Source organism: Synchiropus splendidus, chromosome 13, assembly GCF_027744825.2.
Source record: "Synchiropus splendidus isolate RoL2022-P1 chromosome 13, RoL_Sspl_1.0, whole genome shotgun sequence".
Classification (NCBI taxonomy): domain Eukaryota; kingdom Metazoa; phylum Chordata; class Actinopteri; order Syngnathiformes; family Callionymidae; genus Synchiropus; species Synchiropus splendidus.
In genome coordinates, this window is record NC_071346.1 from 490,746 (window position 1) to 505,381 (window position 14,636).

The 14,636-nt window shown below is 59.2% G+C and overlaps 1 protein-coding gene across 1 annotated transcript; it reads left to right on the plus strand.

Moving 5' to 3' along the window:
- Positions 1–789: 789 nt before the first annotated feature.
- On the plus strand, positions 790–3,628 carry ube2v2 (ubiquitin-conjugating enzyme E2 variant 2). The gene is made up of 3 exons (XM_053882962.1): positions 790–2,527; positions 2,589–2,714; positions 2,796–3,628. The coding sequence occupies exons 1-3, from the start codon at positions 2,483–2,485 to the stop codon at positions 2,940–2,942; spliced, it is 318 nt and encodes a 105-aa protein (XP_053738937.1). The 5' UTR covers positions 790–2,482; the 3' UTR covers positions 2,943–3,628.
- The last annotated feature ends 11,008 nt before the right edge of the window (positions 3,629–14,636 follow it).

Below are 14,636 nucleotides of genomic sequence, written 5' to 3' on the forward strand. Positions count from 1 at the left end.
AATCAGAAGTGATCCGTGAATCACCTGAAGTGATCCGTGAATCAGAAGTGATCCGTGAATCAGAAGAGATTCATGAATCACCTGAAGTGATCCGTGAATCACCTGAAGAGATCCGTGAATCAGAAGAGATCCGTGAATCACCTGAAGTGATCCATGAATCAGAAGAGATACGTGAATCACCTGAAGTGATCCATGAATCAGAAGAGATTCATGAATCACCTGAAGTGATCCGTGAATCACCCGAAGTGATCCGTGAATCAGAAGAGATTCATGTATCACCCGAAGTGATCCGTGAATCAGAAGTGATCCATGAATCAGAAGTGATCCGTGAATCACCTGAAGAGACCCGTGAATCAGAGGTGATCCATGAATCACCCGAAGTGATCCGTGAATCAGAAGAGATCCATGTATCACCCGAAGTGATCCGTGAATCAGAAGTGATCCATGAATCAGAAGTGATCCGTGAATCACCTGAAGAGACCCGTGAATCAGAGGTGATCCATGTATCACCCGAAGTGATCCGTGAATCAGAGGTGATCCATGAATCACCTGAAGAGATCCGTGAATCAAACCGAGGCCGACACTTATCGACTGCGCTGTGTTTTAGACGTGTGCGCATTTCGGAGCCGTATCCCGACAATGGACGGAGCTTTGTGACGTCACCGCTCAGCCCCGCAACCAAAATACGAACGCGCTGTGGAGCGCTCCGCCGCCGTGACGTCACACCTCTGCGCTTCTGGACTCGGCTGAAGAAGATGGCGGCCTCCTCAGGTCTGTGTGCTTTTCGAATTAAAACATCGCCGGGGAACGGCGTCGAGCGGCGGCCGGAGGCCGCGGCGCGGCTCCCGCCGTCCACCTGCTGCGTATTCCCTCTTTGGTCGGTCGCGATCTGCTCGCGAGGCGCGTCTTTGTGGGCGAATGTGCGTGAATCACTCGGGGCCCGTCTACTTCCTGCAGGACGTGTCGGGGCTCAGGCGAGGCGCCGCCGCCAGCTTGTCTCTCCGCAGCGGCGGCGGCTCCCAGGCAGCACCGTGATCGGCGGACGGTCGGTGGAGCGTGTGCGCGGCGGGATGTGGCGGAAACGGCAGCGTCGTCGGTGACTGGCGCTGAAGCCTGGCGTGCTAGCGGGCGTTAGCTGCTGCGGCTAACAGCGCGCTCAGAAGGCTCCAGTGTTGCTGTTCCGGGTTGTTCATCCAGGAGCCGTGGCCGCACCGCGCCCTCGGCGGGGGGGACACTGGCCAGAGCCGAGGTCGCTGGGTGTCGGGTCCGACTCCAGGGGCCGGGGCTCGCGAGCCTCCCTGCGACACGCAGCGCCCCGCACTGTCGCCCTCGTCCAGCCTCGGGTCACGAACGCGGCCCAGCTGCGGCTGACACCCGGCCACCCGGCGAGTGCGTGTGACGGCGAGACACGCAGCAGCTGCTGCTGCTGCGTCCGCGGCGGCACAGGACGCCATCAATCGTCCGTCGCTTTCAGCATTTAGCCGGAGCCCGCGTGAGACGGGCGCCCAGCTGGACGCGTGCTCCGCGATCCAAGTGCAGGATTAACCCTTTCAGTCAGCAGCGCGCACCCAGGCCCGTGTCGTTACAGCGTGAAACCACTTGGAGCTCGGGCCGACGAGTCCGTGTTCGTCTGAAGGAGACGCCCGGCTGCGGTGCTGCAGATGACGCTCCTCCACCTGCTGTTGGGCTCCTGAGTGAAGCGGCTCACCGGGCCTGACGGGCTCTTGACTCGGCACCGGCCAGGTCCACAAGTCTGAATCCCGACTCCCGGTGTGAGCGCCCCCTAGAGGCCGCGTGTTTTCATGTCCCTACGGAAACTGGCAGCGTTTCAAGCATGGCCCAGAGCTGCCAGAGTTCGGTGAGGTTTGGCGAGTCCGGAGGCGTCGGGCGGCGGGTGTGGTCTGGGCCGCCGTCTTCACGCCGCCCTTCAGGTCTGACACGTGTCTGTGGCGGTGTGGGAGGATGGCAGGATGTTCTGAGCTCCTGCAGGGCGTTTCACCGGACCGACCCGTAAACTCGACCCGTGTTTGATAAGCCGGTGACTCAGGGCCACGTGGCCTCGGCTGTTGCCTAACACGCCGTTCACCAGATAAGGGCCGTGACCTCAGCAAGATGGCCGCTCAGGCTTGCTGCGTTGCGAACGGCTCGATGCTACGTTGCTGTCGCGGAGTCAGAAGGAGCCTGGAAGCGTCGTCCTGTGGTTCCAGCTGCTCTTCTCCTCACGTGGCTCCATGGTGGCGGTTTGTTTGGGCGGAGCCTGTGGCGGCGTGTTGCCGTGGCCCAGCGCCACCCGGGTTCTAAACGTCGCACCACTTGTGTGAAGACCTGAAGTGAGCAGGAAACGTGTGTGTGTGTGTGTGATGCTGCTCTCCTCCCAGGAGTAAAAGTTCCTCGCAACTTTCGCTTGTTGGAAGAGCTGGAGGAGGGTCAGAAGGGCGAGGGCGACGGCACCGTCAGCTGGGGCCTGGAGGACGACGAGGACATGAGTCTCTCGCGGTGGACGGCCATGATCATCGGGCCCACAAGAGTAAGCCTCCCGCCTCCCGCCACCGCCGGCCTCCGGTGACTGTGCGCCTTGTGTTTTCCAGACCAACTATGAGAACAGGATATACAGCCTGAAGCTGGAGTGTGGGCCCAAATACCCCGAGAGCGCCCCCATCGTTAGATTTGTTACGAAAATTAGCATGAATGGGATAAATAACTCCAACGGCAAGGTGAGTGGCGGCGCCCCCTGGCCTGTGTGAGCGTGCGTGCGTGCGTGCGTGACTGACGTGCTCTCGCCTCTCTGTCTGCAGGTGGACTCTAATAGCATACCAGTGTTAGCAAAGTGGCAGAATACGTATAGCATTAAAGTTGTTCTTCAAGAGATCCGGCGTCTCATGTTGGCCAAAGAAAATATGAAGCTTCCGCAGCCTCCAGAAGGACAGCAGTACAGCAATTAATCCTCCTGGATGGTGGCGGCCCTCTGTCTTAAACCTACTATTAGAAGCAACGTAAACATCAAGAGGCTCACTTCACATCCCATTGATAAAGTCGGGGAGGGAAAATTGGACTTGGTTCTTCTACTTCTACTTCTCATAGATCATTGACGAAACGTCCCTGCAGCTCCGCAGCACTGACTAGATAGAGATGCCAGACCACAGTTGTTCGCCTTGAATAAAGTTATTTGACAATGACTTTTATGTTGGACTTGGCCTGAGTTTGGAGAGGGGAGCGCCAGGCGGCGGCCGGGCCACCACCGGTGTCGGCGGCCCGCGGCGGCGCGTGCGTGCGCGTGGAGGCATGTTGTGTTACTAATACTAGTTCCAAAAGAAGCCACGTGTTTTTGAGTTTTAGTGCGATTTAGCAGGCTCTTGGATGATCGTGCCGATTGTTCCGAGTGCAGACGTGGCTGTAGTCTCAAAGTAGTGTCACCAGGTGAGAGGGTTTTTTTTTTTATAAATCTATATAAATCTATGTATTTGACACAATATACCGATATGTTCTTCGACATGTAACCGACATGGACGCCTGTTGTCTTCCTGGCCTCTCGTGACGGTGGCAGGAACCTGTCTGATTTTTCTCAAATTAAAATCACTGTCTGCGAAAAAAAAAACAAAAAAAAATGGAAATAAAAGTCCCAACGCTTTGAGGAGTGACGTGTCTGTGTGTGGGCCTACAGTTACTGCTCCGCCCAGCAGAGGGCGGCAGCTGGTCGCGGGGGCAGCAGTCACTCTGCTGCGGCTCCTCCACTCCGAGTCTCCCCCGCGTCGGACCGGAGTTACACCTGAGGCTGCTGAACGCAGCCGCTCCCTCACCTGAGCGCCACCAAGGCCAGCTGGAGCCGGAGGTGAGCGGGCCAGAACACACGGCGCCGCACTGTCACACCAGTTCTGAGAAGAAGAAGCACGGGACGCTCTCGTCACGCCACTGAAGTAAGAAGCACGCGACATACAATCACATGATCCAACACCCAGAAACGCGATTCACGTATCCGCTACGTCTCAGCAAGAAAAATCAGGCCCAAGTTCCGATGTGAGATGTGACAGTGGCCGCCAGGGGGCGGGGCGGAGCGCCTGCCTGCTCTGTGTGGCCCGTGGGCGGAGTCACGTGACACGTGAGCAGGCCTCCCTGTGTGACGTCACCGGCAAGTTCAAGCCCGTGAGAGGCCTCCAGAGGTCGCTGTGCAGCTGTCTATACAGTGAGCCGCGCTGAGCTCCAGAGAAGCCAAGGCCTGAACTGCCGACACTCACGTGCTGCCGTTGAATCCGAGCTGCAGACACGAGAGGGAAATCAGTGTTTTCTTTCATGACGAAATACTGGCAGCATCAGCAGCAGCATATACCCTGACTGACTGCTGACCAACCTCTGCTGACCGGTCTCTGCTGATCAGTCTCTGCTGACCAGTCTCTGCTGACCAGTCTCTGCTGCTGACCAGTCTCTGCTGCTGACCAGTCTCTGCTGACCAGTCTCTGCTGCTGACCAGTCTCTGCTGACCAGTCTCTACTGACCAACCTCTGCTGACCAGTCTCTGCTGCTGACCAGTCTCTGCTGACCAACCTCTGCTGCTGACCAGTCTCTGCTGACCAGTCTCTGCTGCTGACCAACCTCTGCTGCTGACCAGTCTCTACTGACCAGTCTCTGCTGACCAGTCTCTGCTGACCAGTCTCTGCTGCTGACCAGTCTCTGCTGACCAGTCTCTGCTGCTGACCAGTCTCTGCTGCTGACCAGTCTCTGCTGACCAACCTCTGCTGACCAACCTCTGCTGACCAGTCTCTGCTGCTGACCAGTCTCTGCTGACCAGTCTCTGCTGACCAACCTCTGCTGACCAGTCTCTGCTGCTGACCAGTCTCTGCTGACCAGTCTCTGCTGACCAGTCTCTGCTGCTGACCAGTCTCTGCTGACCAACCTCTGCTGATCAGTCTCTGCTGACCAGTCTCTGCTGACCAGTCTCTACTGACCAACCTCTGCTGACCAGTCTCTGCTGACCAGTCTCTGCTGCTGACCAGTCTCTGCTGACCAGTCTCTACTGACCAACCTCTGCTGACCAGTCTCTGCTGCTGACCAGTCTCTGCTGACCAACCTCTGCTGCTGACCAGTCTCTGCTGACCAGTCTCTGCTGCTGACCAACCTCTGCTGCTGACCAGTCTCTACTGACCAGTCTCTGCTGACCAGTCTCTGCTGACCAGTCTCTGCTGCTGACCAGTCTCTGCTGACCAGTCTCTGCTGACCAGTCTCTGCTGCTGACCAGTCTCTGCTGACCAACCTCTGCTGATCAGCCTCTGCTGACCAGTCTCTGCTGACCAGTCTCTGCTGACCAACCTCTGCTGACCAACCTCTGCTGCTGACCAGTCTCTGCTGACCAGTCTCTGCTGCTGACCACTCTCTGCTGCTGACCAGTCTCTGCTGACCAGTCTCTGCTGCTGACCAGTCTCTGCTGACCAGTCTCTACTGACCAACCTCTGCTGACCAGTCTCTGCTGCTGACCAGTCTCTGCTGACCAACCTCTGCTGCTGACCAGTCTCTGCTGCTGACCAACCTCTGCTGCTGACCAGTCTCTACTGACCAGTCTCTGCTGACCAGTCTCTGCTGACCAGTCTCTGCTGCTGACCAGTCTCTGCTGACCAGTCTCTGCTGCTGACCAGTCTCTGCTGACCAACCTCTGCTGACCAACCTCTGCTGACCAGTCTCTGCTGCTGACCAGTCTCTGCTGACCAGTCTCTGCTGACCAACCTCTGCTGACCAGTCTCTGCTGCTGACCAGTCTCTGCTGACCAGTCTCTGCTGACCAGTCTCTGCTGCTGACCAGTCTCTGCTGACCAACCTCTGCTGATCAGTCTCTGCTGACCAGTCTCTGCTGACCAGTCTCTACTGACCAACCTCTGCTGATCAGTCTCTGCTGACCAGTCTCTGCTGACCAGTCTCTACTGACCAACCTCTGCTGACCAGTCTCTGCTGACCAGTCTCTGCTGACCAGTCTCTGCTGACCAACCTCTGCTGATCAGTCTCTGCTGACCAGTCTCTGCTGACCAACCTCTGCTGCTGACCAGTCTCTGCTGACCAGTCTCTGCTGACCAGTCTCTGCTGCTGACCAGTCTCTGCTGACCAGTCTCTGCTGACCAGTCTCTGCTGCTGACCAACCTCTGCTGCTGACCAGTCTCTGCTGCTGACCACTCTCTGCTGCTGACCAGTCTCTGCTGACCAGTCTCTGCTGACCAGTCTCTGCTGCTGACCAGTCTCTGCTGACCAGTCTCTACTGACCAACCTCTGCTGACCAGTCTCTGCTGCTGACCAGTCTCTGCTGACCAACCTCTGCTGCTGACCAGTCTCTACTGACCAGTCTCTGCTGCTGACCAGTCTCTGCTGACCAGTCTCTGCTGACCAACCTCTGCTGACCAGTCTCTGCTGCTGACCAGTCTCTGCTGACCAGTCTCTGCTGACCAGTCTCTGCTGCTGACCAGTCTCTGCTGACCAACCTCTGCTGATCAGTCTCTGCTGACCAGTCTCTGCTGACCAGTCTCTACTGACCAACCTCTGCTGATCAGTCTCTGCTGCTGACCAGTCTCTGCTGACCAGTCTCTACTGACCAACCTCTGCTGACCAGTCTCTGCTGACCAACCTCTGCTGCTGACCAGTCTCTGCTGCTGACCAGCCTCTGCTGACCAGTCTCTGCTGACCAGTCTCTGCTGCTGACCAGTCTCTGCTGACCAGCCTCTGCTGACCAACCTCTGCTGCTGACCAGTCTCTGCTGACCAGTCTCTGCTGCTGACCAACTTCTGCTGCTGACCAGTCTCTGCTGACCAGTCTCCACTGACCAGTCTCTGCTGACCAACCTCTGCTGACCAGTCTCTGCTGCTGACCAGTCTCTGCTGACCAGTCTCTACTGACCAGCCTCTGCTGACCAGTCTCTGCTGACCAGTCTCTACTGACCAACTTCTGCTGACCAGTCTCTGCTGACCAACCTCTGCTGACCAGTCTCTGCTGCTGACCAGTCTCTGCTGACCAGCCTCTGCTGACCAGTCTCTGCTGCTGACCAGTCTCTGCTGACCAACCTCTGCTGACCAACCTCTGCTGCTGACCAGTCTCTGCTGACCAGTCTCTGCTGCTGACCAGTCTCTGCTGCTGACCAACCTCTGCTGCTGACCAGTCTCTGCTGACCAGTCTCTGCTGCTGACCAGTCTCTGCTGCTGACCAGTCTCTGCTGACCAACCTCTGCTGACCAACCTCTGCTGCTGACCAGTCTCTGCTGACCAGTCTCTGCTGCTGACCAACCTCTGCTGCTGACCAGTCTCTACTGACCAGTCTCTGCTGCTGACCAGTCTCTGCTGACCAGTCTCTACTGACCAACCTCTGCTGACCAGTCTCTGCTGCTGACCAGTCTCTGCTGACCAGTCTCTGCTGACCAACCTCTGCTGATCAGTCTCTGCTGACCAGTCTCTACTGACCAACCTCTGCTGACCAGTCTCTGCTGCTGACCAGTCTCTGCTGACCAGTCTCTGCTGACCAGTCTCTGCTGCTGACCAGTCTCTGCTGACCAGCCTCTGCTGACCAACCTCTGCTGCTGACCAGTCTTTGCTGACCAGTCTCTGCTGACCAACCTCTGCTGACCAACCTCTGCTGCTGACCAGTCTTTGCTGATCAGTCTCTGCTGACCAGTCTCTACTGACCAACCTCTGCTGACCAACCTCTGCTGCTGACCAGTCTCTGCTGACCAGTCTCTGCTGCTGACCAACCTCTGCTGACCAGTCTCTGCTGCTGACCAGTCTCTGCTGACCAGTCTCTGCTGACCAGTCTCTGCTGCTGACCAGTCTCTGCTGACCAGTCTCTACTGACCAACCTCTGCTGACCAGTCTCTGCTGCTGACCAACCTCTGCTGACCAGTCTCTGCTGCTGACCAGTCTCTGCTGACCAGTCTCTGCTGCTGACCAGTCTCTGCTGACCAACCTCTGCTGATCAGCCTCTGCTGACCAGTCTCTGCTGACCAGTCTCTGCTGACCAACCTCTGCTGATCAGTCTCTGCTGACCAGTCTCTGCTGACCAGTCTCTACTGACCAGTCTCTGCTGACCAACCTCTGCTGCTGACCAGTCTCTGCTGACCAGTCTCTGCTGCTGACCAACCTCTGCTGACCAGTCTCTGCTGCTGACCAGTCTCTGCTGACCAACCTCTGCTGATCAGTCTCTGCTGACCAGTCTCTGCTGCTGACCAACCTCTGCTGACCAGTCTCTGCTGCTGACCAGTCTCTACTGACCAGTCTCTGCTGCTGACCAGCCTCTGCTGCTGACCAGTCTCTACTGACCAGTCTCTGCTGCTGACCAGCCTCTGCTGCTGACCAGTCTCTGCTGCTGAGACTCACACACTCACACACTCTCTCACACACACACTCACATACACACACTCACACACTCAGGTGTGACTCGAACACGAATGCTGCGCTGGATGAGGTGAAGCGGAGCGCAGGTGTGGAGGCCGCCTGCAAGACCGTCATCTGGCCAGAGGAGGCGCTGTGGTGGAGGTGAGTTGTCGTGGATGGATGTCGCTGCTGCTCTCGCCAACACATTCTCCCCACAAGCAGGAGGAGAGTCTGGCTCCACTCCTGGTTATTTATCACCGCTCCAGACTCGGCGTCTCTCTGCGCAGAGAAGTCTGGATGTTTTTCATTGCAGCGCTCCTCGCCCAGTGGCCCCCGGGGGCCCCAGTGTCCCCCAGTGGTCCCAGTGGCCCCCGGGGGCCCCAGTGTCCCCCAGTGGCACCAGTGGTCCCAGTGGCCCCCAGTGGTCCCGGTGTGGTTCTGGAAATGTGGCTTTGCGCGAGGCAGCATTCCTGGTGGCGGCGGAGGAAATGGGTAATAAAAGCGGGAGGAGGAGGTTTGAGCTGAGCTGCAGCCGCTGCTTAATTGCTCTTCACTGGAAAAGAGTTTTGGTTTCCAGGCTTAAAGAGTCAAATCCCTCATGTATCGCAGCCAAGCAGCGATCCTGCAGCTCTACTCCGCCTCAGTGGCGCTGCCGCCTGTTGATCACAGTCCGTGGGGCTCGAATGGAAGTGCCTCGTGGAGTGTTTTATCTTTTGGTCAGGAGCTTCTGCTGCGTGACACGTGCGGACGTGAGGGTCGGACCCACCGCCTCGCGCTGCTTCACTCTGGCCAGCAGGGGGCGGCGTGTGCTGAGCTGTTGTGTGAGAGCGACACATTCCTGACCGAGAGGTCTGGTCCTGGAGTCCGGTCCTGGAGTCTGGTCCTGGAGTCTGGTCCTGGAGTCTGGTTTGTTGTCTTCATCCAAGCAGACTCTGACCCGGGACAGAGCCTCTAGTCTGAAAACAATGACGAGGCGAACGTTGTTGCGAAGTAGTACTGACGTTGTACTGAAGTAGTACTGAAGAAGGCAGCTGTACTGAGCTGGTCCTGTTACTCCTCACATTGCCACGACTGCACTCTGATCAAAGGTTGTTTCAGATGCTGCTGCGTGGGCGCGAGCGACCTCACTACTGTCCCGTGCTGCAGGTGTTCGGGTTAGGGTTCCCCTCCCCTCCACCTGCTCAGCGCTGGGCTCGGCAGCCTGTCCAGTGCAGAGAGGCCCCTCCCCTCGGCCTCCGCCCTCTGCTGAGGACAGCGAGTCACGTCCTGCGGGACACGTCGCTCGCGTCCCTCTGCTCACAATAGCAGGAAGGAAGACGCGTGGGGATGGAGGACGGACGTTTCCTCTGGTGGCGCTGGGCTCCGCCGCGCTCCGCTGCTTCCGTGCTCCTGACTGACGGAACTGTGATGCAGCAGCCTGTTGCTTCCTCCTGGCACTCTGCTTTCCTCCCCCAGCTCGCGGCCCCAGACACAGGAAGTGATGCGGGCGGTGTGTGTTTGGGTCGATCCTATGTTCGGGCGAAGACGGCCAGCCAGACGCAGACTCGGCTGCTGTGATCGGCTCCCGCCGAGCTTCTCACTCTGGCCGCTGAAGAACGTGCCTCCAGACCACAGAGCTCCACGCTCTGGTTTCTGCTCAGACAAGCGGCTCCTGCGGCTGCTGCCTGCATAGTCCTGGCGTGAGCTCACCGGCGCTTTCTGCTGCCTCAGCACTGCTGACTCTGGCGGAGCCCCTTCCCCAGCAGCCACCAGGCTGTGGCTGAATTCAGGACTGAGGCTCCAGGTTCTCACCGTGGCCCCCCTCAGCTTGGATCTCAACACACTTTCCCCGGGAATATCTCAAACTCCTTCCGAGGGTCTGATGCAGCAGCTGATCTTCACCTGAAGAGGTGGCTGATGAGATGAGCCTTGCTCTGTTTGTACTGCAGCCATGAGCCCTGCTGTCGGCGGATGTTTGACCTCTGACCCCTGCGTGTTGGCCACTGATGTCCTTCCTTTATAGAGCGGAGAGTCTGGAGCGGTGAGTGAGTGAGTGGACATGAGACGTGTGAAACCTTCACAGCATCCACCAGCACAACTCTGTGGTGAGAAGATGTGGAAGAGATTAGAGCAGGAGCGGCGGGAGGCTGGAGCCGAGGGGTGGAGGGGGAGGGAGGGGGGGGCTCATAAAAGTCCCATTTGTTGGTGATGCATGAGGAAGTGGAGGCAGCGCTGGCACATGTGTCCGCGCCGCTAAATGAGCTGTGAACACAAATAATCCGAGCGCTGGGTCCCAGTGAGCGCTGGCGCCAGTCGCAAGGGGGCGGGGGGCGTCCAGCAGGTGGAGCTCCACCAGGGGCTTTCACAGGATGGAAGTGCTCACAAAAGAGGCCGCCGCCCTCGGACAGGGGGAGGCACCGGCACCCGCCGTCTTTCCACCTATTGTGTGGACGTGCGCCTCTCCTGGCAGAGGCGCCGCGGGCGCCACGTGCCACCGGCTCCCTCTGGTTTGAAACCTCTGCACCATCATCTCGAGGAGGTCGCAGTGGCCAGTGAACCCAGCGACGCTCCTTCCCTCTTGACTCTGACTCGCTGACCTGCTTCCCCCTCTCTCCCGTCCTAACGTGGAGGCAGCTGCTCGTCTCATTGGCTCCTTCCCAGACGACTGTGTGTTGTGTGAGCGAGTTCTGTCGCACTACTGCCCCCTGCTGCCGCTGGACTCATTTGCCACCGAGAGGTCCAGCGGTGGATCCAGAGGTCCGAGGCTCGGAGGCCAAGCCAAGGTCAGCAGCAGGGAGCCACAGCGACCCGGACCTCGCCTCGTGTGGCGAAGCCTCACCGTTACGGGGTCCCTCTCAGTGTCTGGCTGGTGCTCATGATGCTATGTTTCGGGCCGCTCCAGGGACGAACCATGTTTTAGTGCCAGCAGCAGTCAGTGGGACACATGAGTCCAACCCTTGAGAGGTGTGACATCAGCACAGAAGCCGCTGGCTCCTCGCCGCTTCCCGTGCGGCGGCGTGAGCTGGCCCGGCGCCAGTCGTCACGTGCGTCACTCACCTCCAACACTCGGGGCTGGAGCAGCTCCCTCAGATCCCGGCAGTCAGCCGGGGCTCCGGTGGGATGGCCCCCGGGAGCAGCAGAGCCGTTCAAGTTCACCATGTGGTCTGAGTTACGCGGCTGGTGCCTGGCGCTCCAGTCACCGGGTCGGCAGGAACCCTCACCCACTGCTGTGTGAGGACCAGCGTCAGAAGTCAGCGGGAGCTGAACCGGGCCCCGAGGCCACAGGCAGCTCCCTGTGTGACCCTCAGAGCTGAGGAAGCTCATTTCTGTACAACACTGAGCCCAACGCTGGACCTGAGGTCTTTAGTTTCCATGAAGAATCAGTTCCGACAAAGACACATTCACAATGGTTCACAAGTCCTGCGTCTCTGAGGAGGAAGACTAGCACCTGCATGTGTCTCCGGGTGGCTCCCTTGCTTCTGTCTCTCCTCTGTTTCTGCTCTATTCAGCCAGACCTGGACCGGATCCCTGTGAACCTGGGGAGGTGAGCTGAGCCAGAAGGCTCATGTCCATCACAGGCTTGGGGCAGAACCTCTCCTCCCTCGCTCTCTTGTATGCGCCTCTCCAGCGGCGACGCCCTGGTGACTGAAGACTTCTCTCTGTCCGTCACCCTCATCGTCCCCTCACTCGTGAACAAGACACTGGCCTCGCTGTTGTCCACAGTGGAGGCAGCTTTGTTTGTGACGAGTGAAGGTCAGGAACAAACCTCAACTTTGTGGCACAAGGTTGTCATCTTCTCGTCTGCCGGCCCTTGCTGGCGACCTTTCTGGCAGCAGAGCGAGTCTGTGGCCACGGCAGCCAATGAAACGTGGCGCTGCTCGGCCGCCCGGCGACTGCTGGCCCACGTCCAAGTCCAGCTCGCTGTCTCATCATGAGAGAGCAGCGGCGCAGCTCCCTGCTGGGGTCCCTGACATCCCAGCGCCGAGGGCCAGTCCCGTGCTCACACTGCGGTGTGCTCACATGATGACGAATCCTCCTGTCGGTGTCTCACGAGCTCCACTCCCGAGCAGGTCGGACCATGTGCAGCCTCCAGCCAGCGAGCTCTCTGCAACACACAGGTCAGTGGTGGCTCCACGGCTGGAGCCCTGAGGCACTGAGAGAGACGCAGCTCTCAGGGAGGACCAGTCGCCGCCATGTCACCTGAAGCACCTGTCGCGAGGAACGCTGAACCACACTCTTGTAGGACTTCAGACCCTCCCTGGGTGTTGAGGTGGCCGACGGAGGGCCCTTGGACAGTGGTGCCGGGGCCCCTGACGTGACGTTCCCGGTCAGAAGGGCCCGCACTCTCACCTTGGGCCCAGTCCATCCGTGTGGGTGGCGCCGTGGCAGTGTGCTGACCAGGGGCCAGGTGGATCCTGGGAGAGGAGAGAGGCGCGGGCCGGAGAGGTCCGGGGGTGAAGCTTCGGGAGGGCTCTCACTCACTGTGCTGAGCAACAGAAGCAAATGTCTTCTGCTGGCACGGAGAAGAAGCTGAGCAGCTTTGAACGGCGTGGAAACAATCTGAGTGAAGCATAAATGACACTTCATCGTCATGAGCTCAGGCCACTGCGTGCCTTGTAAATGCAACAGTGGTGAAACGGGGCCCATAAAAACCCTGTGCCGTGGTGCCGGTTCAAATGAGGCTGCGTGAGCTCATGAAGGTCAGCGCCACGTGTCGCCTGACGGCGTCAGAGGTGCAGAGCTCACTCCCTCAGCATTTGCCCTGCGCTGTAAAGCCGACTGCTGCTGATGTGGTGACGCAGCAGTGGCAGAGAAGCCAAGGGGTCGCTGCCATCTTTCCATCAGACCACAGTCACTGCGCTCGCCCTCGGCGCTGGTCCTGCTGACGCCGCGCTCTCACGGCTCTGGCTGCTGCGTCCCGTCACTCAGGCTGTCTGGAGACGCTCAGTGTCTCCGTGAGCTTCAGTAGGTGGCGCTGCTCTTCTCTCCTGGCCGGCACAGCCAGTGAGTCTGGGTCCAAGCGCAGTACTCAGCTGTTCAAAAGAGCGAAAGGCAGCGCAGGAAACGCTCCGTTTTGGATGGAATTTCTCAGAAAGTGACGCCTCACGTTTCCTGGTTGGAATGTGACCCGGCGACAGGTTCCTGAAGGCATCTCTGGTGCGGCGGTGGAGAGAGGCCACAGAGCGCGTGCAGGTCCTGGATAGACCTCTAGTGTTAGAGGAGGGAGGGGGGGCTCTGACTCGCAGACTGTAACTCATTGTAGCCTGACTCCACAGGCCTGGGTGGCACAGATCCTGAAGCGCTGGACATTCATCAAGCTGCCGGAGAGGCGCCTGCCTGGAGCCAGCGCCCCCCTCCCCCGCGTCTCGCCGTGTCGCGCGGCCAGACAGAGCCGGGTCAGTGCAAACCGTCGGGCCTCTGACGCCTCACCTTGGTCCTGCTACCGGGGGGGCAGTGTGGGGCAGAGGTCGTGCTCCGGCTGCTGAGAAAGGTCCCCGGAGAACCTTGGCCAGCTCCACCCCGCTGACCCGGACCCGGATCAGCTCTCAGAGTGTCGGCTGCGGGAGCCCGAGCCTCGGTCTGGACCCTCATCAGCCTGCCTGAGGATCGCTGAGTCAGCGCCTCCTGTCTGAGCCTGGGAACGTGTCGGAGGGAGGAAAGACACGGCCCTGTCCTGAAGAGCCTCATCTGGACTCTGACTCACACGCTCTCCTGGACCTGAGGGGCTGGACACGTCTCTGCAGAGCATCAGTGCCGAGCCACTGATGCTCTGCAGTGGCTCCACATCCGAAGCCTTGCTGGTGGTTTGGATGGACTTGGTAGATGAAGATGGGGTGGCGGCACCGGCTTTATCACTTCCTGGTGGGATACGTGAAAGCGCGTTCTGAACTGACCTTGGCCTGACCTCTAGCGCCGGTGGCTCATCACGATGTGACTGCTCCGGCACCTTCCTAGCTTCACTGCCTCCATCCTCCTCCCTGAAGGCCCAGCCTCTTCTGACCATGCAGCCTCTCGGTTCTGTCTGGGCCCAGGTCTCCCTCAGGCTCTGACGGCGGGAGCCCAGCGCGAGGCGTTCGGACCTGGGATGGGACCTCTGGAGCCAGGACTCCTGCGCTGTGGTCCTGTTAGATGTGGACAGGCTCCTCCTCTCCAGCACATCACCTCCCCCGAGGCCTCATGGGAGCTCAGTGGTACAAATTTCCCTGTTTTCCAGCGGCCGGGGCCGAGGACACCGCAGCCCTGGACCCCACAGATCGAGGAGCCCTCAGATGCCGATGTGCTGTGCATGGCAGCCAGTCTGGAGCCGGAGCACATCTGGAGTGGAGTA